Source organism: Pongo abelii, chromosome 21 (assembly GCF_028885655.2).
Source record: "Pongo abelii isolate AG06213 chromosome 21, NHGRI_mPonAbe1-v2.0_pri, whole genome shotgun sequence".
NCBI lineage: Eukaryota > Metazoa > Chordata > Mammalia > Primates > Hominidae > Pongo > Pongo abelii.
Genome location: NC_072006.2, coordinates 55142782 through 55168471, shown reverse-complemented (window position 1 = coordinate 55168471; position 25690 = coordinate 55142782). Strand labels below are relative to the sequence as shown.

Genomic DNA, 25690 nt, shown 5'->3' with positions numbered 1-25690 from the left:
TGCGTGCCTGCAGTCCCAACCACTTGGGAGGCTAAGGTGGAAGGATCACTTGAGCCCAGGAGTTCCAGGCTGCGATGAGTTAGGATCACGCCTGCATTCCAGCCTGGACAACAGAGTGAGATCCTATCTCAAAAACAAAAAGCACTCACTAAATGGGCTGCTATGATAAAGTGGAGATAACGTGTGGACAGGCAGAACAGTGGAGACAGGGCAGTAGAGGGGGTACCTGCAGGCAGAGCCCAAGGAGCCACAAGAGGCCCTGCTAGGTGGCACCTTTCCTGTGAAGGGCAAGTCACCAGAAACTGGCGCTCCAGGCCCGTGGCCTCAGACAAGTCCCCTTATCTCCTTCCCTGAGCCTCCGTCTTCTCACCTATAAAATGAGGGTGATTAGCCAGGCACGGTGGCTCATGCCTGTAATCCCAGCACTTTGGGAGGCCAAGGCAGGTGGATCACTTGAGGTCAGGACTTCGAGACCAGCCTGGCCAACATGGTGAAACCCCATCTCTACTAAAAATAGAAAAATTAGCTGCGCATGGTGACACACACCTGTAATCCCAGCTACTTGGGAGGCTGAGGTAGGAGAATCACTTGAACCTGGGAGGCGAAGGTTGCAGTAAGCCGAGATCACACCACTGCACTCCAGCCTGGGTGACAGAGTGAGACCCCATTTCAAAACAAAACAAAAAGGACACATGATCCTTCCTTCCTTACGGGGCCATGGAGAGGATCCCAGGAAGACAGAGGAGAGATGAGGAAGAGAACAGCCTTTGCAGGCCACAAAGAGCCATACGCAGGAGGGATGCCCGTCCCCCTTCCCCAGCTCCTCGGGCCAGCTCGAGGCTGACTCCTGCCTCAGGAAGGGCAACATGGCCAGAATTCTGGATGTCATCCTGGGCACTGTCCCTAAGTTTGCAGCGATGGGAAGGAGAGCGGGAGCTGTTTCTGCTCATCACAGTAACCTCAGATGGCACTCAGCAAACAGTAGGCGCCCAATAAATAGTAGATGAGCACACGAACTGTCACAGCCGAGGCTCACGGGGGACAGAGAAAGGCTGAGGTGCCTGGCCGCCTGTACCCGTTTCCTGTCTGCAGAAGTGAAATGTGCCCCCCTAAACTCTGCTTCCTGTGCGCTCCTCCCCACGCTGGGGTCTGCAGAGGGAAGGGGGAGAGGACCTCCCCTCACTTCTCGGGGCAGGATACTCACGTTCCTGAAGGAGAGGAGCCCTGCAGATCCCAGCCACCTCCGCAGGGCCTGCGGGAAGGCCCCATGGTCCCGCTCAGCCTGAAGCACGTCTGCTTCCAGGAAGGCGACGTGGTGTCCAACCATCTTGACGAAGGCCTGAGGGACACGGAGAAGCCATGATGCCGCATCTGTGCAGGCTGGAGCCCATTCCTGGCCACACTCCCTGGGCTGGTGGGGACTCCAGGCCTTTCATCACTGCGACCAGCCTCCCTCCAACGAGGCTCCCCGCAAGGCAGCAGGGCTTGCTTAGCTGGAGGGGCACCTGCAGAAACCCTGACAACGGTCACAGCTCCCGCTGGTGGCCTCTTGCTTTCTCCCCATAGGGACCCTGTTCTTAGCCTCCATTTTACAGAGGAGGGAAATCAAGGCTCAGAGAGGCTGGGTCACCTGCTCAAAGTCACAAAGCCAGGAAGTGGTGGGGGTGGGGACAGGGGGTCTCAGGGCACATTCATCAGATTTCAAAGCCTTTTTTGTTAAAAGTTGATTTTACAGAAATAGCCCAAATGCGTATTTATTTATTTGTATTTTTCCTCTACGTTAAGGACACACAATCGCTCATTTTAATAGCAGATGTGCTGTATATTCGAACTCAGAAGCCACCAAGGGCCTGGCAGGAAACAAGCAGGTAAAGGGGGCCTAATGGGAAGCAGGGTCAACCAGAAAGCTGAGTCCAGGCCCACAGGGACCACTCAGCTCCAGGCCTCAAGTGCAGAATTGCCAGTTTCAAGAAGAAAAAAGGGCATGGTGGCTCACACCTATAATCCCAGCACTTTGGGAGGCTGAGGCGGGTAGATCACCTGAGGTCAGGAGTTCAAGACCAGCCTGGCCAACATGGTGAAACCCCATCTCTGCTAAAAATACAAAAAGTAGCCAGACATGGTGGCACATGCCTGTAATCCCAGCTACTCGGGAGGCTGAGACAGGAAAATCACTTGAACCCAGGAGGCGGAGGTTGCAGTGAGCTGAGATCGCGCCATTGCACTCCAGCCTGCGCAACAAGAGTGAAACTCCGTCTCAAAAAAATAAATAAAATTGGACAACTCAGTGGTGGCCACTGCACAGACCAGACTTCGCTCGTTCTCGCGTGCCTCGCTCCGCTTTTCCTCCGCAACCATGTCTGACAAATACGATATGGCTGAGATCAAGAAATTCGATAAGTCGAAACTGAAGAAGACAGAGAGGCAAGAGAAAAATCCACTGCCTTCCAAAGAAACGATTGAACCGGAGAAGCAAGCAGGAGAATCATAATGAGGTGTGCGCCGCCAATATGCACTGTACGTTCCACAAGCATTGCCTTCTTATTTTACTTCTTTTAGCTGTTTAACTTTGTAAGATGAAAAGAGGTTGGATCAAGTTTAAATGACTGTGCTGCCCCTTTCACATCAAAGAACTACCGACAACGAAGGCCACGCTTGCCTCTCCCATCTGTCTATCTGGCTGGCAGAGAAGGAAAGAACTTGCATGTTGGTGATGGAAAAAGTGGGGTGGAAGAAGTGGGATGGGACGACAGTGAAATCTAGAGTAAAACCAGGCCAGCCCAAGGTGTCCTGCAGGCTGTAATGCAGTTTAATCAGAGTGCCATTTTTTGTTGTTGTTGTTCAAATGATTTTAATTATTGGAATGCACAGTTTTTTTAATACGCAAATAAAAAGTTTAAAAACTTAAAAATAAATAAAATTAAAATAAATAAAAAAAGAATTCTGGCTGGGCATGGTACCTCACGCCTGTAATCTCAATACTTTGGGAGGCTGAAGCCAGGGAGGGTCACTCGAGGCCAGGAATTTAAGACCAGCCTGGGCAATATGGTAAAACCCCATCTCTACAAAAAATTGAAAAATTAGCCAGGCATGGTGGCATGTGCCTGTAGTTCCAGCTACTCAGGACGCTGGGGCAGGAGGATCACTTGAGCCCAGGAGTTCAAGGCTGCAGTGAGCTATGATCAGACTCTCTAGATTAGAATCCAAATTCTACCTCTCAATAGTTATGTGCCTTTCAGCAAGTTACTTAACTTCTATTAGCCTCCATTTTTTTATCTGAAAAATGAGGATTAAAAACAATATCAACCTTGGCCAGGTGGAGTAGCTCTCATGCCTATAATCCCAGCACTTTGGGAGGCCAAGGCAGGATGATCGCTTGAGGCCAGGAGTTTGAGACCAGCCTGGCCGGCATGGTGAAACCCCAACTCTATTAAAAATACAAAAAAAATTAGCCGAGTGTGGTGGTGCATGCCTGTATTCCCAGCTACTCGGGAGGCTATGGCATGAGAATTACTTGAACCCGGGAGGCAGAGGTTGCAGTGAGCTGAGATCACAACACTGCATTACTGCCTGGGGGACAGGGCAAGCTCCATTTCAAAAAACAAAAACAAAAACACTAACCTTATTCAACAAGTAGAGTGCTTAGCACATATTAAGAGCCCATCAAATCTCAGACACTATCATTTTTAAAAGGACATTCAGATTTTATGAAAAATCTCCAGTTTTATTCAATGTTAGCAATAAATCTACATTTTAAAAAAAAATACTGTTCAGGCCCAGTAAAATGTAACTCACCCATTTGTGACCTCTGGTGTGTGTCTTTTCATACTGTCTGTGTGCTCAGTACATGTATGAGCATGTGTTAGTGTGCGTATGCATGTGTGTACATGGCTAAAGGCAGCAGAGGTGGGGACTACGGTGCCACCTCAGACCAGGCAGCACCTCTGTGGCCTGTTTTGTTCCATTAGTAAAATAGAAAAGATTTTTCTCATACCAGGAACAGGAATGAGGACACCTCAGTGCTGGCTGCTTCTGGGAAAGCCTCTCCTTCAATAATACCACGAAATGCAGTCCTCCCAAGACCTGCCAGGCCTCCCGCCATCTAGCCCTACCTTCCCTCCTCCCTCCACGCGCTTCCCTTTGGTTCCTTTAAAGTGCCCAGCCTCACCCCACAGGGCCTCTGCACCTGCACTCCCTGCCTATAGCGCCCTGCTCTCCTTTCTCCATGGGGTGTGGCCCTGCTTGTGGGTGTGTGTGTATGTGTTTTTTTTTAAGACGGAGTCTCACTCTGTCACCCAGGCTGGAGTGCAATAGCGTGATCTTGGCTCGCTGCAACCTCTGCCTCCCAGGTTCAAGCAATTCTCCTGCCTTAGCCTCCTGAGTAGCTAGGATTACAGGCAAGCACCACCATGTCCAGCTAATTTTGTATTTTTAGTAGAGACGGGGTTTCTTCATGTTGGTCAGGCTGGCCTGGAACTCCCAATCTCAGGTGACCCACCCGCCTTGGCCTCCCAAAGTGCTGGGATTACAGGCGTGAGGCACTGCACCCAGTCTAACTTTGTATTTTTAATAAAGACGGCATTTCACCATGTTGGCCAGGCTGGTCTCGAACTCCTAACCCCAGGTGTTCCACCTGACTCAGCCTCCAAAAGTGCTGGGATTACAGGCGTGAGCCACCACGCCCAGTCTGTCTTTCAGGCTTCCATCTAACTGTCCCTGAGCACCTGATCTCATACAGCCCCGGCAGGCACTCTGGAGCCACTCAGATTCGTGGTCTTCACAGCCCTCATTGCCCTCTGAAATTCTTATCTATTCACGGTCCACACCCTTTAGAATGTGGGTTCTAAAACAGAAGCTGCTGAGTCAGCACTGCTCACAGATCAAGACCAGAGCCTGGTCCAGGAGACAGGGCCCATATGGATGGTGGATGCATAAATGCACACGTGCATGAATGAATGAATGAGCGAATGAGTGAGTGAGTGTATCCTTAGCAAAACGACATTGGGTGAACCCAAGATGGAGGCTTCTCTCGTGCTGCTGCCGCCCTGGGGTTCTGGCTGCAGCAGGGCTGAAAGGCTGAATCAGCCACGTCGTGTGTGTGCGTGTGTGTGTGCAGATGTGTGCATGTGTATGTGTGTGTGTAGAGGTGGGTGGGTGGGAAATGGGCCAGGAAGCATATGCCAAGGGCTCTAGCCTCAGAGGCCTGGCTCAGCCAGCACATATGGTTGTAAAACTCAGACTAAAGTGCCGACTCCCCTTCCTCCAGCCGATTCCAATTTTACGCTCCCTGCGTTAATACCAATCTGGTGGAGAGTGTGAGGCGAAGCTGAGGAATGTGCACTCGCGATGTTTGAACTATCTCCAAAATGCCTGCCAGTGAGGCCAGCCCAGCCAAGCCGCAGCCAGAAAGGCTGAAACCTGGGCCAGGGCAGCCCCGACTCCAGGGAGAGGAGACGCACACATCCACCCACACAGCCAGGATGTGGTGGCTACAGGTGAGCAAGAGGGCCCACCGCTAATCTTAGCCACCCTGAGGGCTGGGTGCAGGGAGCATGATTGATTTCTGCATATTTTCCTCTTCAATAAAGATATACTACTTTTATAATCAGCTGAGAGGGAGGGAAGGAAAGCCTTATTGTTTAAAAATATATTGGCAAGTACTGAGGAATTTGAACACTTCATTCCCCCCTGGGCACAGGGGTCTTGCCATGTTGCCCAGGCTGATCTTGAACTCCTGGGCTCAAGTGATCCTCCTACTTTGGCCTCCCAAAGTGCTGGGATTACAGGCCGAGCTGCTATGCCTGGAGAATTTGAACACTTCCACCAAAGAATTCCCAGCTTCAGAGCATGGGTCCTGTCCAGAAAGGTGTGTTGACATCCAGGAGGGGGAAAACATAAACTTTGCAACCCAGTTCTACCACTTTCCACCTGTGTGAACTCAGGAGAGTCACTTCTCATCTCTGTGCCTCAGCGGCTTTTTCTGTAAAATGAGACTAGTAGCAGGACCTTGCTCCTGGGGTTGTTGTGGAGTTGAAGTGAGTTCTTATGTGTAAAGCACTCATAGTCCCTGGCTTGTAGTAGGCACTCAAAAATATTAGTTTTTGTTGGCTGGGCATGGTGGCTCATGCCTGTAATCTTGGCACTTTGAGAGGCCAAAGTGGGCAGACTGCTTGATGAGCCTGAGCAACATGGCAAAACTCCATCTCTACAGAAAATATAAAAAATTAGCTGGGCGTGGTGGCACACACCTGTAGTCCCAGCTATTCGGGAGGCTGAGGTGGGAGGATCGGTTGGGGCCAGGAAGTGTGATTGCACCACTGCACTCCAGCCTGGATGACAGAGTGAGAACTTGTCTCAAAAGAAAAGTTAGTTTTTATTAATACAACTGATAAAGGGTCAAGTTCTGGCCTGAGAGGTCGTCTCGTGGTTTCCAAGCTCTCATCTGGCAGGTCACACTGATTCTGAGGGCAGGGTGGACTTGCACTCTGTGGAAGCTACTGACACCCTAGTCACCCCAGGACCCCCGGCTGGCAGGGCAGAGCAGCCATTATCCATCCTGGACAAATTATCCCTCTCTCAGCCTTGTGGACAACTACAACCACCATAATAGTTTGTCCTTGCTGAGCATCTGCAAGATGGCAGGTGCTGGTCTCATTTAATCCTCACAATGACTCTGAGGGGTGGATGGCACATTCTCTTCCTGGAGATGGGGGTCTTCCTTGACACTGACTCCAAGGGGGTTGGTGAATTACCAAAGGGGCAGATCAGAGCCCCAGCTCTCTGGCTCTGGAGTCCACCTGCCCCATACAATGTCAGGTTCTCAGCAGGTCCCTCAGTTTTATTGTTTGATGTCACACACTTGAGCTAATAGGAAATACATCACCAGCCAGGTGCAGTGGCTCACACCTGTAATCCCACCACTCTGGGAGGCTGAAGCGGGCAGATCACGAGATCAGGAGTTCAGGACCAGCCTGACTAACATGGTGAAACCCCGTCTCTACTAAAACTACAAAAGTTAGCCATGTGTGGTGGCAAGCGCCTGTAATCCCAGCTACTCAGGAGGCTGAGGCAGGAGAATCACTTGAACGTGGGAGGCAGAGGTTGCAGTGAGCTGAGATCGCACCATTGCACTCCAGCCTGGGCGACAGAGCGAGACTCTGTCTCCAAAAAAAGAAAAGAAATACATCATCTCCCACTTGATCTTAAAATCCATGGCCCTCTTGGAACCTCACTTAGGACTCCCCCCTTTTAATGGAGCATCAGTTACAGAGAAATCTCTCTCTACTCTAAGGAAAGCAGACGTGCAGGGGTGTTGACAGGAGGTGAGTGCCACTCAGCCTCAATGTTGGTGAGACTCTAGGGCAGAGTAAGGTCTGTGACAGCCGGGAGATTCACGCCCCATGGTGGTGACAGTTGCTTCTTAGCTCTAGCTGTTCCCAGAAAGGAATGGGGAGAGCTTGGGGTTGGTCTTCTAACACCTGGTCCCTCAGCAGTCCTGGCTCCTGTTGGCATCTGAGTTTGCAATCTCTATCTAAAACTTACAATAGGCCAGGCATGGTGGCTCACGCCTGTAATCCCAGCACTTTAGGAGGCCGAGGCGGGTGGATCACAACGTCAAGAGATTGAGACCATCCTGGCCAACATGGTGAAACCCCGTCACTAATAAAAATACAAAAAATTAGCTGGGCGTGGTGGCAGGCGCCTGTAGTCCCAGCTACTTGGGAGGCTGAGGCAGGAGAATCACTTGAACCCGGGAGGCAGAGGTTGCAGTGAGCCAAGACTGCACCACTGCACTCCAGCCTGGAGACCGAGCGAGACTCCGTCTCAAAAAAAAAAAAAAAATTATAGTCGTTGCGGGTGGGAGTTCAAAATGGTGTAGTCACTTTGGAAAACTGTTGGAAATGTCCTAAAACGAGTTGAGTTCAAAATGGTGTAGTCACTTTGGAAAATTGTTAGAAATTTCCTAAAACGAGTTTCCATAGCTCTCCTAAAAAGATCTGCCAATAATTCCACTTCTAGGTATCTACCCAAAATAAATGAAAACATATGTTACACAAAAACTTGTATGCAAACGTTCATAGCAGCATTGTTCACGACAGCCGTAAAGTGGAAAGCACCCAACTGTGCACCAGCTAATGCATGGACAAATGAAGTATGGTCCAGCCATATACCAAAAGATGACTCAACCACAGAAGGAATGAGGTCCTGGCACATGCTACAACATAGATGAACCTTGAAACCATTATGGCAAGTGAAAGAAGCCAAACACAGAAGGCCATATAGGGTATGATTCCATTAGCATGAAATGTCCAGCATAGGCAAATCCAGAGACAGAAAGTAGATGAGTGGTTGCCAGAGCCAGGCACTGGGGAATGGTTGCTAATAGACATGCGGTATCTTTTGGGAAAATGTTCAGGAATGAGATAGTGCTTATTGTTGTATCACCTAGTAAATATACCCCACACCTCCAAATGGTATACTTTAAGAACAATCTGCTGGGCGTGGTGGCTCATGCCTGTAATCTCAGCACTTTGGGAGGCCAAGGCGGGTAGATCACTTGAGGTCAGGAGTTCGAGACCAGCCTGGCCAACATGGTGAAACCCCATCTCTATTAAAAATACAAAAATTAGCCAGGTGTGGTGGGCATTCCTGTAATCCTAGCTACTCAGGAGGCTGAGGCAGAAGAATCGTTCGAACCCGGGAGGAAGAGGTTGCAGTGAGCCAGGATCCCACCACAGCACTCCAGCCTGGGCAACAGAGTGAGACTCCATCTCAAAAAAAAAAAAAAAAAAAAAGTTCGAGACCAGCCTGGGAAGCAACTTAGTGAGCCCCGGTCTCTACAAAGAATGAATGAGTGAATGAATGAATGAATGAATGAAAAAAAGAATAATCAATGTCGACTTTCTTGGTGGGAAACGGGGGTTACAGTAGCTGCAATCCCTCTGACGGGTCCTGTCATTCTAAGAACAGGGTCCAAACTCCAGGCCTCGGCCCTACCCTATGGGCTACACCCCTTACTCCATCTCATGCCTGACCTTGAGCTCCTCCCAGGCCCCAGGTGCCTGAGAAGCTGCCTTTTCCCACCTCTGGACCTTTCTTTGCACAAGCTGCTTCCTCCCCGGGTTTCCTGCACCAGATCTCAGGCCTTAGGATCCAGGTCACACACTTGGGAAGCCCCCTCTGTTCCAGCTCTGGCCAGGACCCCTTGGTGTGTGCTCTTGCGGCCGACCCACCCCACCTGGCCTGCTTCCCTGTCTAATGCTCCTCCAGGACCACCTGCAGGGAAGCCGACATCTCCCCTCGGCCGTATGCCCAGCACCCATCTCAGGGCAGCCCACAGTGCAGCAAATGTTTGTTGAATACGACAAGGATTTGGGTACAAGAACCTCACCACGGTTAACTTCCATTTTATAGGGAAATGAGGCTCGGAATTTTCTGGGGGCCACACACTAGGAGGCAGCAGCACTAGGACTTGAACCCAGGCTATGCAGCTCTAGATCAGCGCTTCGAAACAGCGGCGATCTTGCCCACCAGGGGACATTTGGCAACATGTTTGGTTGTCATGCTGGGGAGTGGGGTTGGAGGAATGCTAATAGTATCTTGTGAGTGGAGGCCAGAGAGGCTGCTAAGCAACTTACAATGCCCAGAACAAGCACCACAACAGAGAATTTTCCAGGTCAGCAGCACTGGGGCTGAGAAACCCTGCTCTGGGGTATGCGCCCCTAACCACTAGGCTGTCCTGACTCTTCGGCGGCTTCCTCCTCCTCAGGATAAAGGGCAAAGTCCTGACCTCGGATGGCAAGGGTTGGACAACCTGGCTGCTGCTGCCAGTTTCTTCGGCCCCACTGGGGTCCGAGTCCCCTTTGCCTCCAATACCTGGCCTCCCAGGATCCTTCCAACATCCCAATCTCCTCCTTGCTCAGAGCCAAGATCCCACCTGGAGCCCCTGCCTGAGCTGCACCCACCTAACACAGTTCCCACAGTTCCCCCACCCACCTAACACAGTTCCTTCCACTCGTTCTCCAGGGTCCTGTAGATCCCATACCTCTGTCGCTACTTCCCTTCACAACATTTGCCTAATGAAAGCAAATCCTGGCTAAGTGTGGGCAGCAGAACAACGGCTCCCAGAGACGTCCGTGTCCTAGTCCCAGAACCTGTGAATATGTCATCTTCCTTGGCAAAAGGGATCCTGTAGGTGTGATTAAGTTAAGGATCTTGGAATGGGAGGTCACCGTGAATCATCCAGGTAGGCCCAACGTAATCTCAAGGGTCCTTACAGGAGGGAGGCAGGAGGGCCAGCAACAGAGACAGGAAGATGTTACTCCGTGGGCTTTGAAAGGGGAGGCAGGGGCCACGAGCTGAGGAATGCAGGCAGTGCTAGAATCTGGAAAAGGCAGGAAAAAAGGCAAAGGAAGGCAAAGATTCTCCCCAGAGCCTCTGCAACGGGCCAACCTGCCACCACCTTGACTTTAGCCCCATAAGGCACATTTTGAGCTTCTGACTTCCAGAACTATAAGATAATAAATGTGTGTTGTGGATGAGTGTGGTGGCTCATGCCTGTAATCCCAGCACTTTGGGAGGCTGAGGCGGGCAGATCTCTTGAGGTCGGGAGTTCGAGAGCAACCTAGCCAACATGGCAAAACCCTGTCTCTACTAAAAATACAAAAATTAGCCAGACGTGGTGGCAGGCGCCTGTAATCCCAGCTACTTGGGAGGCTGAGGCAGGAGAATCCCTTGAACCCAGGAGGCGGAGGTTGCAGAGAGCTGAGATCATGCCACTGCACTCTAGCCTGGGCGACAGAGCAAGGGTCCGTCTTAAAAAAAAAAAAAAAAAAAAAAAAGTGTGTTGTTTTCTTTTCTTTTTTTTTTTTAAATTGGGCAGTGTCCTGAGCCAGAGTAGGCTCAGAGAGGCTCATGTGTTGTTTTAAGCCACTGAATTCGTGGTAATTTCTCCCAGCAGTGATAGGAGGCCGATATGGTAATACCCTGTGGAGGGTCTCTCCTGGCCCTCAGTCAACATCAGTGGACTGAATGCTCAGAAAGGAACGGGCCTGACAGCTGGGCTGGCCCAGGCCAGGCGAGAACCAGGCTGCAAGTCTTCACATTTTCTTTCCTCTTTCAAACGTGTGGAATAAAATTCAAATGAATCAGCTATTCCAAGGGCAAAGTTTTAATTATATTCCTGCTTCATTCTCTGCTGACAAGAATGTTAATTCTCTGCTCAGTGCTGACAGCCACGCCTGCTCCCTCCCTCTGCAGCTTGGGAGGGGCTCACGTTCCCTCTGGCCAGGTGACTATGACACAACCGCAAGCTCCTCTCAGCCTCCGGGTCCCCTGCTGTGTAGGGAGCCAGGGTCCCAAGCCCAGGGCCCCAGGTGGATGAAGAGTGTCTGCACCGGCACCTATGAGCTGGAGTCCTGGCTTGATGTAACTAGTAGTGTGACCCCAGAGAAGTGGCTGACCTTGCAAAGCTTATGCTCCTCTTCCAGGAGGCGGGGGCAGTGAGGGGACTGATTCTGCAGTGCAGCAAGGAGGAAATGAGATGCCATGCATCTTAGCCAGGTGAGTAAAAGATGGGTGAGCTACGTTAGCGGTAAGGCAACAGGGCATGGTGGGGACTGTGGAAAACTGGAGAGCCCGCGCCCTTCTGAGCAGCAGCAGCAGCCACCAGCTCCATCCATTTTTTTTTTTTTTTTTTTTTTGAGACAGAGTCTTGCTCTGTTGCCCAGGCTAGAGTGCAGTGGTGTGATGTTGGTTCACTGCAACCTCTGCCTCCCAGGTTCAAGTGATCCTTGTGCCTCAGCCTCCTCAGTGTGTGTCACCACGCCCAGCTGATTTTCATATTTTTAGTAGGGACGGGGTTTCACCAGGTTGGCCAGGGTGGTTTCGAACTCTTGGCCTCAATTGATCCCCCTGCCTCAGCCTCCCAAAGTGCTGGGATTACAGGTGTGAGCCACCGCGCCCAGCCTCCAGCCATTCTTGCAAGAACACTGCAAGAATGCAACCCAGGGGCTGGAAATGTTCTCTCTCTCAATTTGGGTCATCATCACATGACGTCGATATATGTAAAAATTCACTAAATTACATACTTAGGCGTGTATACATTATATATTTATGCCTTGAAACATAAACAGATTAAAGTATTTAAGGAAATGTGGGCCCAGGGTTATCAAAGCTTCTGAATTTTCAAAAGCTTAAAATGCAGATTTTTATATGAAGTACCCTGATTTTTAAATGTTGGAAACAAATTCTTTTTTTTCTTTTTGAGACAGGATCTTGCTCTGTTGCCCAGGCTGGAGTACAGTGGCACAATCAAGGCTCCCGATAGCCACGACCTCCTGGACTCAAGCCATCCTCCTACCTCAGCCTCCCAAGTAGCTGGGACTAGAGGCATGCACCACAACACTCGACTAGTTTTTGTATTTTTTGTAGAGATGGAGTTTTGCCATGTTGCCCAGGCTGGTCTCAAACTCCTGGGCTCAAGTGATCCTCCCACATTGGCTTCCCAAAATGCTGGGATTACAGGCACGAGCCACTGCACCTGGCCTGGAAACAAATTCTTACTTGTGATATTTTCGAAATATCACTTGAGTGCAGACTCCCCAACTCCCACCACCAACCCCCTGCATTGGGCATAATGCCTGACATGCTCAAGGCCAGATCAGCGTCTTTGAGGAAAAGGCAAAAGCAAGATCAAGTCCACAGTCTCAGAACCTTCGTTTTACTAGACGTACCTCTAGCCGGTCCACTTTGGCATAGATGCCACGCATTTCTGTCAGTTTGGCTTTAAGGACTGGGATGTTTTCCTCCAGGATCTGTGAAGTATCACTCCTGATCTGCAAGGAACAAAACAGCTCATCAGGCCTTCTGCCCCGTCACTGTGTCCTCCTGCCTGCCTCAGTGGTCAGCCAGGGTCTACACAGACCCCACTGATGGCTGAGGTGCCAGGTGGCATCCCGCACAGTACAGGCCCAAGAACAACCCAGAGCCCCAGGGGAGGACCAACGTCGTCGCCTCTGTGGACCCAGACCTCCCCAGCTATTATTTACTGAACCACAAATTAATCACTTCCCGCCAACTACCCAGCAACACCAGTCCCAAACTAAATATCTTCATTTTCTAAACCACTGAATTGGAGCGAATGGAAAGAATCAGAATCTCTTCTCTAAACCAAAGTCAAAGTCAGTCCAGTTTTCACTGCATTGGAATTAATATTAACAAGTTGATCATTACGATTAATATTCATTAATAATGTTAATGAAAACCACAACTCTCATGTATCAGATGCTTCCGACACGCAGGCACTGTCCTAAGTACTTCCTTGCACCATCTCCTTTAGTTTTCATTTTCTTCTGCTTGGCAAGGGCCCCAAAAGTGAACTGTATAAAGCCACATATTTTTCCCTTGATCACTGAAATCAGACGCTGATGGTTCCTTTTTCCTTCAGAACCCAAGGACCAAGCCTAACTCTTCTGTGTGTGTGAGAGAGAACAAGAGATTCCATTTTCATGTTATCACATCCTCGCTGTGCAAAAAAGGCCATATATTCATGGCTCTCAAATTCTGGGGAGCGGCTGGACATGGTGGCTCACGCCTGTAATCCCAGCATTTTGGGAGGCCAAGGTAGGTGGATCACCCGAGGTCAGGAGTTCGAGACCAGCCTGGCCAACATGGTGAAACCCCGTCTCTACTAAAAATACAAACATTAGCCGGGCATGGTGGCACACACCTCTAATCTCAGGCACTCGGGAGGCTGAGGCAGGAGAATCGCTTGAACCCGGGAGGCAGAGGTTGCAGTGAGCCAAGATCGAGCCATTGCACTCCAGCCTGAGTGACAGAGTGAAACTCCATCTCAAAAAAGAAAAAAAAAAAAAATTCTGGGGAGCATGGCCAGGCGCGGTGGCTCATGCCTGTAATCCCAGCACTTTGGGAGGCCAAGGCGGGTGGATCACCTGAGGTCAGGAGTTCGAGACCAGCCTGGCCAACATGGTGAAACCCTGTCTCTACTAAAGACAAAAAATTAGCCGGGCATGGTGGCGCATGCCTGTAGTCCCAGCTACTTAGGAGGCTGAGGAAGGAGAATTGCTTGAATCCCGGAGGCGGAGGTTGCAGTGAGCCAAGACTGCGCCATTGCACTCCAGCCTGGGTAGCAAGAGCAAAACTGTCTTAAAAAAAAAAAAAAAAAAAAAAAATTATGGGGAGCAACTGAATCTCCTGGGGGAAGCCTTTCAAATGCTGATTCCCAGCCTCTCCTAGTTTGAGAATCTGCATTTTCAGCCAACAGTCTGAGGCAACGTTGGAATAGGAATCTGGGGACCACTGTTACAGAAACACCAGTGGGCACAGCAGGAGCTGAACTAAGGAGTCAGGCTAGTGTTTAAATTTAGCTCTACCCACCATGAGCTCTGTGACCTTGGGCAACTCACTGCACCTCTCTGAGCCCTCCTTTGCTCACTGGGACAGTGGTGCAACGATGATGGTCCTTCTTTCGCTGGGATACTGAGGATGAGCTGTTTAGCACAGTGCTGGCATGGAGTATGGAGGCGGCTTCTGATGTGCTCCCCGTGGTCTCACCCTCCCGGTATCCTCACCCTCATGTAATCCCCTCCCCTAGATTTTGGGCTGGGCCTAGTGACTCACTTTTTTGTTGTTGTTTGTTTGTGTTTTGAGACCAAGTCTTGCTCTGTTGCCCAGGCTGGAGTGCAGTGGCACAATCTCAGCTCATTGTAACCTCCACCTCCCAGGTCCAAGCGATTCTCCTGCCTCAGCCGCCCGAGTAGCTGGGACCACAGGCGGACACCACCATGCCCGGGTAGTTTTTGTATTTTAGTAGAGACGAGGTTTCACCACGTTGGCCAGGTTGGTCTTGAACTCCTGACCTCAAGTGATCCACTTGCCTTGGCCTCCCAAAGAGCTGGGATTACAGGCATGAGTCACCACTCCCGGCCCCAAATTTTTATTTAAGAACTTTTTTGAAAACTGTCTTTGAAACCTCCTCTTTCTGCCTAAGTACATCAGACTTCTTGTGGTTATTGTGAAAATCTGCTCCCACCACTGTTCAGAACAACATTTCCCCCTTGCCCTCGGTTTCCTGAGAACTTTGCCCCATTGCCCTGTACGTCTAAAACCAAACTCCTCCATGCCTCTCCCCACACCTAGCCCTCCTCTGGTCACAGCACCGCCATCTCTCTGGGCACCTAGCTCTAGGTGTCCAGTGTCCTCAGGGATACTCGTTTTTCATGCCCTGATCCCACAAGGTCAAAAATCGGCCCTGAGAGGGTGGCATGTGGTGTCAGGCTGCCCAGCCTAAGCCCCTGCCCCACTGTTCTCCACTATGACACCAGGCCGGTCCCCTAGCCTCCCTGGGCCTTGGTTTCCTCATCTCATATTTTGAAAAAAAAATTTTTTTTTGAAGGCCAGGCACAGTGGCTTACACCTGTAATCCCAGCAGTTTGGGAGGCCAAGGCGGGCAGATCACCTGAGGTGACGAGTTCAAGACTGGCCATAGCCAAAATGGAGAAACCCTGTCTCTACTAAAAATACAAAAGTTAGCTGGGCATGGTGGTGCGTGCCTGTAGTCCCAGCTACTCGGGAGGCTGAGGCAGGAGAATCACTTAAACCCGGGAAACAGAGGTTGCGGTGAGCCAAGATGACGCCACTGCACTCCAGCCCGGGCGACAGTGCAAGATCCTGTCTCTAAACCAAATAAAAATTCAAGTGGGGCTCCCATGAGAAATGGCTGGTTCTAGCACTGAGCTGAGTCTGGAGCATCTTGTAGCACCAGAAAGCAAGAAAGTGTTCCACAAAATAAAGGATGAGATGGGGCTTACCCAAGGGACACAGAAGCCCACCTGCAAGAGTGAAATGGCCAAAGCTGGGACAAGCTGAGCAACAAAAAATTAACATAGTATTAGATCAAAGCTCCAAGTACAAAGTAAATGTGCACAAGCCTAATATGTGCAGAGGATTGAACGGGTCTGGAAAGGGGGAAGTGGCAAATTCCACTGGAGAAAGCCGCCGGCACCACCTTATGTAGGCTCACATCCGTGACGCCATGTGGACATCGGGTACCCTCTGATGGGATGTGATAAGAAGGCTCCACTTCTGTGGTGATTGTTCCATAAATTCCTATCTCCAGTCTAACCACATGAAAAACATCACAAAAATCGAGGGACCTTCTACGAAACACCTGACCAGCATGCCTCAAAACTGCACAAGTGATAAAAAGCAAGGTAAGACTGAAACTGTCACAGACCGGAAGAGACTAAGGAGATGTGACAACCTCGTGGCATGTGGCACCTTAGACTGGATCCTGGAACAGAAAGAGGACACTCATGGGAAACTGGTGGCATCAAAACAAAGTGTGGAGTTCAGTGAATAGCAACATACCAATGCTGGTTTCTTCGTTTTTTGTTGTTGTTGTTGTTCTTATTTTTTTCGGCAGGCGGCGGCGTGAGTTGTTTTTTGTTGTTTGTTTTTTTACAGGGTCTTGCTTTGTCACCCAGGCTGGAGTGCAGTGGTGCGATCATGACTTGTTGCAGCCTTGACCTCCTGGGCTCAAACAATTATCTAGCCTCAGCCTCTTGAATAGCTGGGACTACAGCTGTCCACCACCATGCCCAGCTAATTGTTTATCTTTTGTAGAGACAGGGTTTCACTGTGATGTCCAGGCTGGTCTTGGACTCCTGGCCTCAAGCTATCCTCGTGCCTCAATCCAAAGTGCTGGGTTTACAGGCGTCAGCCATTGTGCCTGGCCCCTTAGTACTGACAAATGTACCATGGTGATGTGAGATGTTAACAACGGGGGCCAGGAGCTCAAGACCAGCCTGGGCAACATAGCGAGGCACCATCTCTATTAAAAAATTAAAAATGTATTTAAAAAAACTTTAGGGTTAATATGGCAACTCTCTGAACAATCTTTGCAATTTTTCTGTAAATCTAAACTATTCCAAAATAAAAAATACATAAATATGGTTTTAAAAATTCAAGTAATTAGGTCTGAATCTACAGCTTCTCTTAAGTCAGCAGCTTTGGCAATGATGGGCCTGAGTCTCCCGAGGCAGCAAAGGCTGGGGCTGCTCCCTCCAGATGGGCCTGAAGGCTGGGGTTTCCACAGTCATCACCCCTCCCCATTGTCTCACCCCAGCTGCACGCTCTGCCTGGCTCCAGCATTTGTTACCAGTGACAGGGAAAGGTCCTCAGTCTCCTCCCTTTCTTCCCCAAGGCCGGATTTCTAGGGAGAAGCTCATTCCTCAACAAGGCTAAACTTGGAGAAAATCACCCTGATGTAGCAAAGAGCAGATAATTAATTCCAGGGCAAGGTCAGAACACAGGGGAACAAACTTGAATCGTATCCTTCTGTTAATTTCTAAAGAAACAAATCAGGGAGGAGTGAGAATGAGCTTGGGGGTATGGGCTGGGATTGGCAACCTATGGCAGACAGAGAAAGTGGTAGAAAGGAGACTCAAGGACCACCCTCGCCCCTTAAATAAATCCTGAAGAATTGGGAACAAAGAAGTCTCTTATTTTTTTCCTTATTTTTGTTTATTTAGTTTTGTTTTTGTTTTTTTGAGACAAGTCTCACTCTCTCTCCCAGGCTGGAGTACAGTGGCACCATCTCTGCTCACTGCAACCTCTGCCTCCCAGGTTCAAGTGATTCTCCTGCCTCAGCCTCCCAAGTAGCTGGGATTACAAGCACCTGCCACCACGCCTGGCTAATTTTTGTATTTTTAATAGAGACGGGGTTTCACCTTGTTGGCCAGGCTGGTCTTGAACTCCCGACCTCAAGTGATCCACCCACCTTGGCTTCCCAAAGTGCTGGAATTACAGGCATGAGCCACTGCGCCCAGCCTGTTTCTTATTTTATTTTTAGAGAAATCCCTTCTCTGATGCAGCTTCTCCAATGGCTGAAACTGAAGGCAACAGGGAACTGTTTATAGCTGCCCAGAGGTTTACCATAGTTACTCAGAACGAGAGGCCAGGGAGGGCAATCCTAGGGGCTGAAAGGCCCCAAACCTTACTCTTGGTTCCACCCTGGGCTGGGAACCATAAAAGAAACTTTAGGGCCAGGTGCGGTGGCTCACACCTGTAATCCCAATTCTTTGGGAGGCCGAGGTGAGAGGATCACTTGAGGCCAGGAGTTCAAGACCAGTCTGGGCAACATAGTGAGTCACCATCTCTATTTTAAAAATTAAAAATTTATTAAAGGAAAAAACAGAACTGTAGGGTTAATGTAGGTCCAGCCTAGAGGGGCATGATACCAACAGAGCACACTCCATGAACTCTCACCGTGTGCTGGGAACAGGCCCTGTGAGGCAAGAACTATTTCCTCTTCAACCTTATTTGATGGGAGATAAAACCGAGGCTCAGAGAAACTACATGAGCTGGCACAAGGTCACAAAGCTAGAAAGTGGGAGAGGGAGGAGTCCAATCCAGATGGACCTGAGGCCACCCTTCCTAACATGAGAGGTCTACAGATGTCTTTCATCGGGCAAAGGCAGTGTCAGCCCAATCATGCCTAAAAAAACAAAAAAAGTAAAACCAAACCAGATGCCAAGATATCAAAGTCAGGATATTTCCCTTAGAAACCCAGATCTCTGACTTCTTGTGAAAAATCAGAAGACCTGGACACACTGAGCCAAGACCTGGCCACACTGAGCCCATGTTCCACATGGCAACAATCAGCTGGAGCTGAGTGGCAGCTGCCACTTTTGTTAACCGCAGTCCCCATCACTCCCTACAGTCTCCCCAACATGGAATCCATGGCTACCCAGACAAGCACTTTCTTCTTATGGAAGAGTCAAAAGGAAAGTGACACATTTTTCATCTCCAACTCACTTCTCATTACATTACAGGTGTTTACATTTGCGCGCCTTGGGCTATGCTCTGAGACGAGCAAAGAGATTTCAGTGAAAAAGCCTCCATGCTCTAGAGTCTCTGCCAGGACAAACACCCAACCAGGTGTGCTAGCCTGGGGGCCCCAGACCCTTCCCCCAACTATCCTCCCACCTCTCCAGAGCTGGTCTCCAGAACCCAGAAGTCTGGGCAGCAGGTGCTGAGGTCACCACAGAGGACGGTCGTCTGTCCAGAATGATTCAGGGCCCCTAGGAAGGAGGGCCAAATGCGCTTGACCCAAGAACATGCACCCACGCCAAATGCAACTGCTGGGCCAAGGCCAACAGGAAATGTTCTCCATTTATGTGAGTGAAGTAAGACTCTGCTCCTTGGCAGAAGGTGGGCCCAAGGCCACTGGAGTTTCAGAGGGACTGGACAAGCTACCCAAACCCCAGAGGGCACTAAGCTGAAAGCCTTTACAAATCCAGCCTTACTGTGGATAACTTCATCAGCATCATGCCCCTCTGGTGCTTTGATAATAATGATGATGGCATTAGTAGCTGCCACTTGTTAGTCATTTAATAAATAGCACTGTGCTCAGCAATGATCTTTAACTGGGTGTAAGTGACACAAAAGAAAGTGCACAGCTCGTAAGTGGACAGCTTGATGAATCTGCACATATGTTTACATCTGTGTAACCACCACCCAGACTAAGATATAGAATATTTCATCACCCCATAAGGCCTCCTGTAGGCCGTGACTACCCTCCCCAAACCAACCACTACCTGACTTATACCACCCATAGATTAGTTCTGCCTATTCCTGAACTTCAGACTAGTGGAATCACACAGAATGTATTCTTGTGTCAGGCTTTTCTTTTTAAATTTATTATTATTATTTAAAAATAAAGATGGGGCCTTCCTATGTTGCCCAGGCTGGTCTCAAACTCCTGAGCTCAAGCAACCCTCCCACTTTGTCCTCTCAGAGAGCTGGAATTACAAGTGTGAGCCATCATGCCTGGCCATGACTTCTTTCGTTCAATATCACATGTGTGAGATCATCTATGTTGCTGTGTATAGCAGTCAATTCTTTTTCATTGCTGTGTAGTATTCCAATATATGCATAAATCAACAATTGCTTTACTTATTCTACTGCTGATGGACATTTGGGTTGTGTCCAGTTTGGAGTATCATGAATAAGCCTTCTTTTTTTTGGGGGGGGGGCAGGGGGGATGGAGTCTCACTCTGTCACCGAGGCTGGAGTGCAGCGATGCAATCTCAGCTCACTGCAACTTCCGCCTCCCGGGTTCAAGTGATTCTCTTGCCTCAGCTTCCCAAGTAGCTGGTACTACAGGTGCATGCCACCGCACCCAACTAATTTTTGTATTTTTAGTAGAGACAGGGTTTCGCCATGTTGGCCAGGCTGGTCTCAAACTCCTGACCTCAGGTGATCCACCCGCCTCGGCCTCCCAAAGTGCTGGGATTACAGGCGTGAGCTACCACGCCCGGCGAATAAGGCTTCTATGAACATTTGTGTGTGAATTTTTGTGTGGTTTGGGCACTTGTTTTCATTCCTTATTGGTAATGACAAGGGCTAGAATTGCTGGGATGTGGGTTAAGCACATGTTCAACTTCGTAAGAGGCTGGGTGCAGTGGCTCACGCCTGTAATCCCAGCACTTTGCATGGCTGAGGCAGGCGGATCACTTGAGGTCAGGAGTTCGAGATCAGCCTGGCCAACATGGTGAAACCCCATCTCTACTAAAATTACAAAAATTAGCCAGGTGTGGTGGTGGGCACCTGTAATCCCAGCTACTGGGGCACGAGAATCACTTGAACCCAGGAGGCGGGGGTTGCAATGAGCTGAGATAGCGCCACTGCACTACAGCCTGGGCAACAGAGTGAGACTGTCTCGGAAAAAAAAAAAAAAAAAAAAAAAACCTGTAAGAAACTGCCAAGCTATTTTCCAAAGTGGCTGTAGTTTTTTTTGCATTTCTACCAGCAATGTATGAGAGCTTCGTTGCTCTACATCCTTGCCAACACTTGGTATTTTGGTGGTTTTTAAGATCTAGCCATTCTAGTGGGTGTAAAGCACACATCTCTGCCTCATCTATTCCTTACAGTAACTCTTTGGAGATGGAAACTATTTGTAGTGGATTAAGGATGGCCATAAACTCCTTAATTCCTTCCATGAAGGGGAAGAATACAGGTTCTCTCCCCTGATTCTGGCTGGGCTGTGTAACTGCTTTGACCAATAAACTACAACAGAAGTGACACTGTGTCAGTTTCCATACTCAGGCCTCAAGACATGTGGCAGCTTCCCTCCTGTCCATTGGACTGCTTGCTCTGGGGAGGTCAAACAGCCATGCTACGAGGAAGCCCACGCCAGCCACGTGGAGAGCGTGCACAGGGCAAGTTACACCAACCAGCCCCAGCCAGCCCAGCCCAGGTACCAGACCAGTGATGAAGGAGCCAGCTTCGACTCAAATGAGCTGAGTCCTCTGTGCCCTGCTCTAGCCCACAAAATAAATGAGTGGTTGTTTTACACCACTAAATTTTCGGGTAGTTTGACACAGCAATAGATAATCGGAACCATTATTTTCATTTTACGGAGGAAAAAATAAAGGTTCAGAGAGGTAACGTGACGTGTCCATGGCCCCACAGTGGAAGGAATCAGAACGTGAAGTGCCAACAATTGGCATTATATCAAATGTCAAAAGAAGTCCCAGAACAGAGGGGTGAATTTCAGTGACAGAGAGTGATCAAGACAGGCTAATGGAAGAACTAACAGAGCAGACAGGAAGCTGGACTTTGATTTCTAACAGCCTAATTTTATCTGAAAGGAAGTGGCTTCTCTCTAAACCATGCAGCCCAGGGCCTGCCTTCTCTCGGACCTGTAAATTGATCAAACAGTGTTTCTGAAGACCGAGGCAGGGACCTGGGGGACAGTGGTCCATGATGTGACATCACCTGCCCCTAGAGGACCCTACTCATCCCTAGCTTGGATTTCAAAGCAGCTCTTAAAGAGAAAAAAGAGGCCCCAAGCTAGGGCTGATCACCGGACACCTCTCTCTGCAGTCATGTAGCCCCACAGCACGCAGCAGACATACCAGGTAAGCCAAGCATGAACCTCTAGGGGCCAAGAGGATTTCTAGAATATAAATGGCACTGGCACAGCGTGCCCATGCAGGGGCTGCAAGCTCAAACACCCCCAGGGGTCCCACAAGTGTCACATATTTGCAGAACTGGCTGGGCACATTCTGTCAACACAGACACATGGGAAGAGTCTTTGCTTCCAAAAGGATGCATGTTCTCTTCCATTTCTTGGAACATGGGATCCTCTTGGTCTGGCTTTACTTTCCCACTTTCAGTAGGGTCAAAAGAACAGAGAAACATCATCTATCAAAAATACACAAGCACGTGGCGGCTGTGGAGTCAGGAAGGCTCCCGGGGAGCAGCCGGCACTGTAACAAGCTGGAAAGCACGCTCGCTGCCCACAGCAGGCGGTCGCTTGCTTGCCACGTGACATGGTGGCCGATTCTTGCAAGGTAGAAATGAGTACCCCAGGAGGGCCAGATCTTTGCTTTTCTGAGAGAAGCCAGAACTCTAGATTTTTCACATGAAATTCTAAAAATGTCACAAGCTAATGCCTGCTTTTTTTCCCCCCCAAGAAACATCAAATTATCTGCAGGCAGGATTGGACCTGTGGGTCATCTGTGTGTGGCCTCAGGATTAAATCTTTCCATGAAGCATCACCAGGCTTCGAGTTAGGAGGACCTGCCTGATGCCGCCTGCAATCTTGAGTCTCCTGGCAACACAGACACACACTTCCCACCACAGGAAGCTGCGATGGTTTTTCAGGGCTGGGCCACATGGGTCTCTCTCCACCTGTCCACACGGACTCCTGCCCCCAGCCCTCTTCAGGCTGATGCTGGGTCTCCTTGCGCAGAATGCCCACGTGGATGACGGGATGGGATTTGAAAACAAAGGTGTCCCTGGGGCATCCATCCACACCATCCTCCTGAACTGCCTTCCCTGCCCGCAGCCACGATCCTTCACCCAGTGCCCAGCCATACCACATCCCTGGCCTCCCTGCTTTGCACAGGCTGGTCCCTCTGCCTGAATGCACCCCTTTCCCATCTGTTGAATTCTTTGTTTCTCCTTCCAGCCCCAGATTCATCACCACCTGTTATACGAAGGCTTCCCAATTTCCTAGGCAGGACTTAGCACCCCTGGCTCTGGAATCCCTTCACACCTTGACCTTACCTTCACAACAGCACTGTAGCATGGGATGGCACCAACTGGTACCCAAATCAGTCTCCCCACGTACACTGGGGCTTGATGGGGATGGAGATGGACTGAACTCTCTTTGCATACTCAAGCTTATCATGGGGCCCATTCATGAGAAAGTGTCCTATGCAGCCAGGCGCAGTGGCTCACACCTATAATCAATCCCAGTACTTTGGGAGGCCAAGGCAGGAGGATCACTTGAGGCCAGGAGTTCAAGACCAGCCTGGCCAACATGGTGAAACCCCGTCTCTACTAAAAATACCAAAATTAGCCGGGCATGGTGGTGCATGCTTGTAATCCCAGCTACTTGGGAGGCTGAGGCAGGAGAATCACTTGAACCCGGGAGGCAGAGGTTGCAGTGAGCCGAGATTGCATCATTGCACTCCAGCCTGGGGGACAGAGCGAGACTCTGTCTCGAAAGGAAGGAAGAAAGGAAGGGAGGGAGGGAGGGAAGGATGGAAAGACGGACAGACAGAAAGACAGAAAGAAAAAGAAAGAGCCCAATGCGTGGTGGTAAAGAAAGGACAATCCCAATAGCAAAGACTTGGAACAAACCCAAATGTCCAACAATGATAGACTGGATTAAGAAAATGTGGCACATATCCACCATGGAATACTATGCAGCCATAAAAAATGATGAGTTCATGTCCTTTGTAGGGACATGGATGAAATTGGAAATCATCATTCTCAGTAAACTATCACAAGGACAAAAAACCAAACACTGCATGTTCTCACTCATAGATCGGAATTGAACAATGAGAACACATGGACACAGGAAGGGGAACATCACACTCTGGGGACTGTTGTGGGGTGGGGGGAGGGGGGAGGGATAGCATTAGGAGATATACCTAATGCTAAATGGCAAGTTAATGGGTGCAGCACACCAGCATGGCACATGTATACATATGTAACTAACCTGCACATTGTGCACATGTACCCTAAAACTTAAAGTATAATAATAATAATAAATTAAATTAAATTACATTACATTAAAAAAAAAAAAAAAAAAGGACAATCCAGGCTGTTAAAAGCCTGTCTTGTTACCTAGCTCCCACCTGGACCCACACCTGAACGTAAAAATTGACTCAAGAGAAGAAACCACATAGGTCCTCTTGGGATTTCTGCTGTGACCCTAGAGGCTGGGCCGAGGTCTGCTGAATATGTAGGGATGACTCAGTGCCTGCTGTCTAGGGTGCCTTTGTGCCGGGCACAAAGGAAGGTGTTCAATGAACATCTGGGGCTGCTGTTACTGTTACTCCCTTGGGTTCTCACAAACACTCTGAGGGTCCGGACATGGTGCTTCTCAGGGACATAAACGCACAACACTGGGCCCAGGTGGCCAGGCTTCCTCCACTCTGGGGAGACGCAGGGCCTGGTCACAATATGGAGCTCTACCCTTTGGGCCTCCAGGCAGACACCTCAAGCCCAGGTTACTGGTTTGCCTCTAATAAGCTTGGGAGCTTCTAGAAAATTCTATCGGCGCTCCTGGGGGCTCCACACCTGGCTGGCAGCAATCCTAGCAACACTGGGATCTAGAAGCAATTTCTTTTTCTTTTCTTTTTTTTTTTTTCTGAGACACAATCTTGAATAGATCACCCAGGCTGGAGTGCAGTGGCGCAATCTCAGCTCACTGCAACCTCCACCTTCCAGGTTCAAGCAATTCTCCTGCCTCAGCCTCCTGAGTAGCTGAGATTACAGGCGCCTGCCACCACACCCGGCTAATTTTTGTATTTTTGGTAGAGGCAGGGTTTCACCATGTTGGTCAGGCTGGTCTTGAACTCCTGACCTCAGGTGATCTGCCTGCCTCGGCCTCCCAAAGTGCTAGGATTACAGGTGTGAGCCACTACACCCAGGCTCTAGAGGCGATTTCTAGAGACTCTGGCGTGGGAGGCCTTGTCTTCTGAGCCATTGTCTTCCATCTTCCTCCTCAGCCAGGCTAGTAGATTTGGGCCAACCAGACAGAGTAGGAGGTAAAAGCAGAGAGAACAGAAGGATTCAGGAAGGAACTCGATGCCCAACTTCACCACGGGCTGTGGCCTGGGCAAGAGGCTCCTCCTAGGCCTCGCAGGCCTGAAGCCATTTCCTGGCTGTCTCCATGTTTGCACAGGGGACGGTGCAGAGCTGAGGAAAGTTAAATATAGTCTAGCGTCCCCGCTGAACGGCTCCCTGCATCGGTGCCCGAGAGTGCCACCTTGTGGTCCACTCCTGGCTCCTCTGCGGAATAAGAACCATCTCGAGGCAAGGACGAGATCAAGATGGCCGCCTCAGGAAGCACTTGGGGTTGAGTGAGAGAGAGAGAGAGAAAGAGGAGGGAGTGTTTGCACGTGGCTTTCCTCTCAGCGCTGGCCGCTGCCCCATTCCTCCTGGTTGCTAACTCACCACCAAAATGGCTTCCCCAGAAAACTCCAGCAAGGGCCTGAAGTCTGGCCTGGGCCTAAACCCACGCCTCCCAGGCAGCCACTCACCACGTCAGCCAGGCTGCAAAACTCTTCCAGCCTGAGGAGCATGCCCTCGATGGTATCCTCCACCTCCTTCGCCTGAAAAAGAGACGATATCCTGGAGATTAGCA

General features: G+C 49.8%; 2 protein-coding genes across 5 annotated transcripts in view; one reads left to right on the top strand and one right to left on the bottom strand.

Annotated features, from left to right (window-relative positions):
- BCAS4 (breast carcinoma amplified sequence 4) overlaps positions 1-25690 on the bottom strand; it is an 83113-nt gene that overhangs the window by 34524 nt on the left and 22899 nt on the right. For 3 of the 4 annotated variants that reach the window (XM_054542326.2, XM_024239150.3, XM_054542325.2), the window contains exons 2-4: positions 25587-25658; positions 12735-12836; positions 1205-1339 (exon numbers count right to left, since the gene is read on the bottom strand). In XM_054542326.2, the coding sequence (XP_054398301.1) occupies positions 1205-1339; positions 12735-12836; positions 25587-25658 (309 nt within the window). The remainder of the gene's footprint in view (positions 1-1204; positions 1340-12734; positions 12837-25586; positions 25659-25690) is intronic. The other variant, XM_054542327.2, reaches the window with a different exon arrangement.
- On the top strand, positions 2276-3575 carry LOC129052300 (thymosin beta-4-like; the record flags this gene model as incomplete). Its single annotated transcript, XM_054542390.1, has 1 exon — positions 2276-3575. A coding segment is annotated over one exon (216 nt), but the record flags the coding sequence as incomplete, so codon positions are not given.